This window comes from Antrostomus carolinensis, unplaced genomic scaffold (assembly GCF_000700745.2).
Source record: "Antrostomus carolinensis isolate BGI_N321 unplaced genomic scaffold, ASM70074v2 scaffold34743, whole genome shotgun sequence".
In the NCBI taxonomy this organism is placed as follows: domain Eukaryota; kingdom Metazoa; phylum Chordata; class Aves; order Caprimulgiformes; family Caprimulgidae; genus Antrostomus; species Antrostomus carolinensis.
In genome coordinates, this window is record NW_010303734.1 from 1 (window position 1) to 226 (window position 226).

At 58.4% G+C, this 226-nt stretch overlaps 1 protein-coding gene across 1 annotated transcript in view; it reads left to right on the top strand.

Annotated features, from left to right (window-relative positions):
- Nucleotides 1-4: 4 nt before the first annotated feature.
- The window catches only part of LOC104522047 (BCL-6 corepressor-like), a gene marked incomplete at its 5' end in the record, with an annotated part of 35221 nt that continues 34999 nt past the window's right edge, over nucleotides 5-226 (top strand). Inside the window, 1 exon segment of the mRNA XM_010164220.2 lies at nucleotides 5-224. Within this exon segment, the coding sequence (XP_010162522.1) occupies nucleotides 5-224 (220 nt within the window).

Consider the following 226-nt stretch of genomic DNA (forward strand, 5'->3'; position numbering starts at 1 on the left):
CAAACCGCTGGACTTGTCGGCGAAAGTTGTCGACGCAGAAACTGCTGGCAAGCCGGACCACGGCAAGAAAATGACACCGACGGTGCTGGTGCACGGCAGGGCGGGAGTGGGGACGCACTTGCCCGGCAGTGACATCGTTCAGAAAGAAACCATTTCTCCCGGGAATGGCTGCCCCATCTACAGGCCTGAAATCATCAGCACTGCACCCTCCTCCTGGATTGTTCCT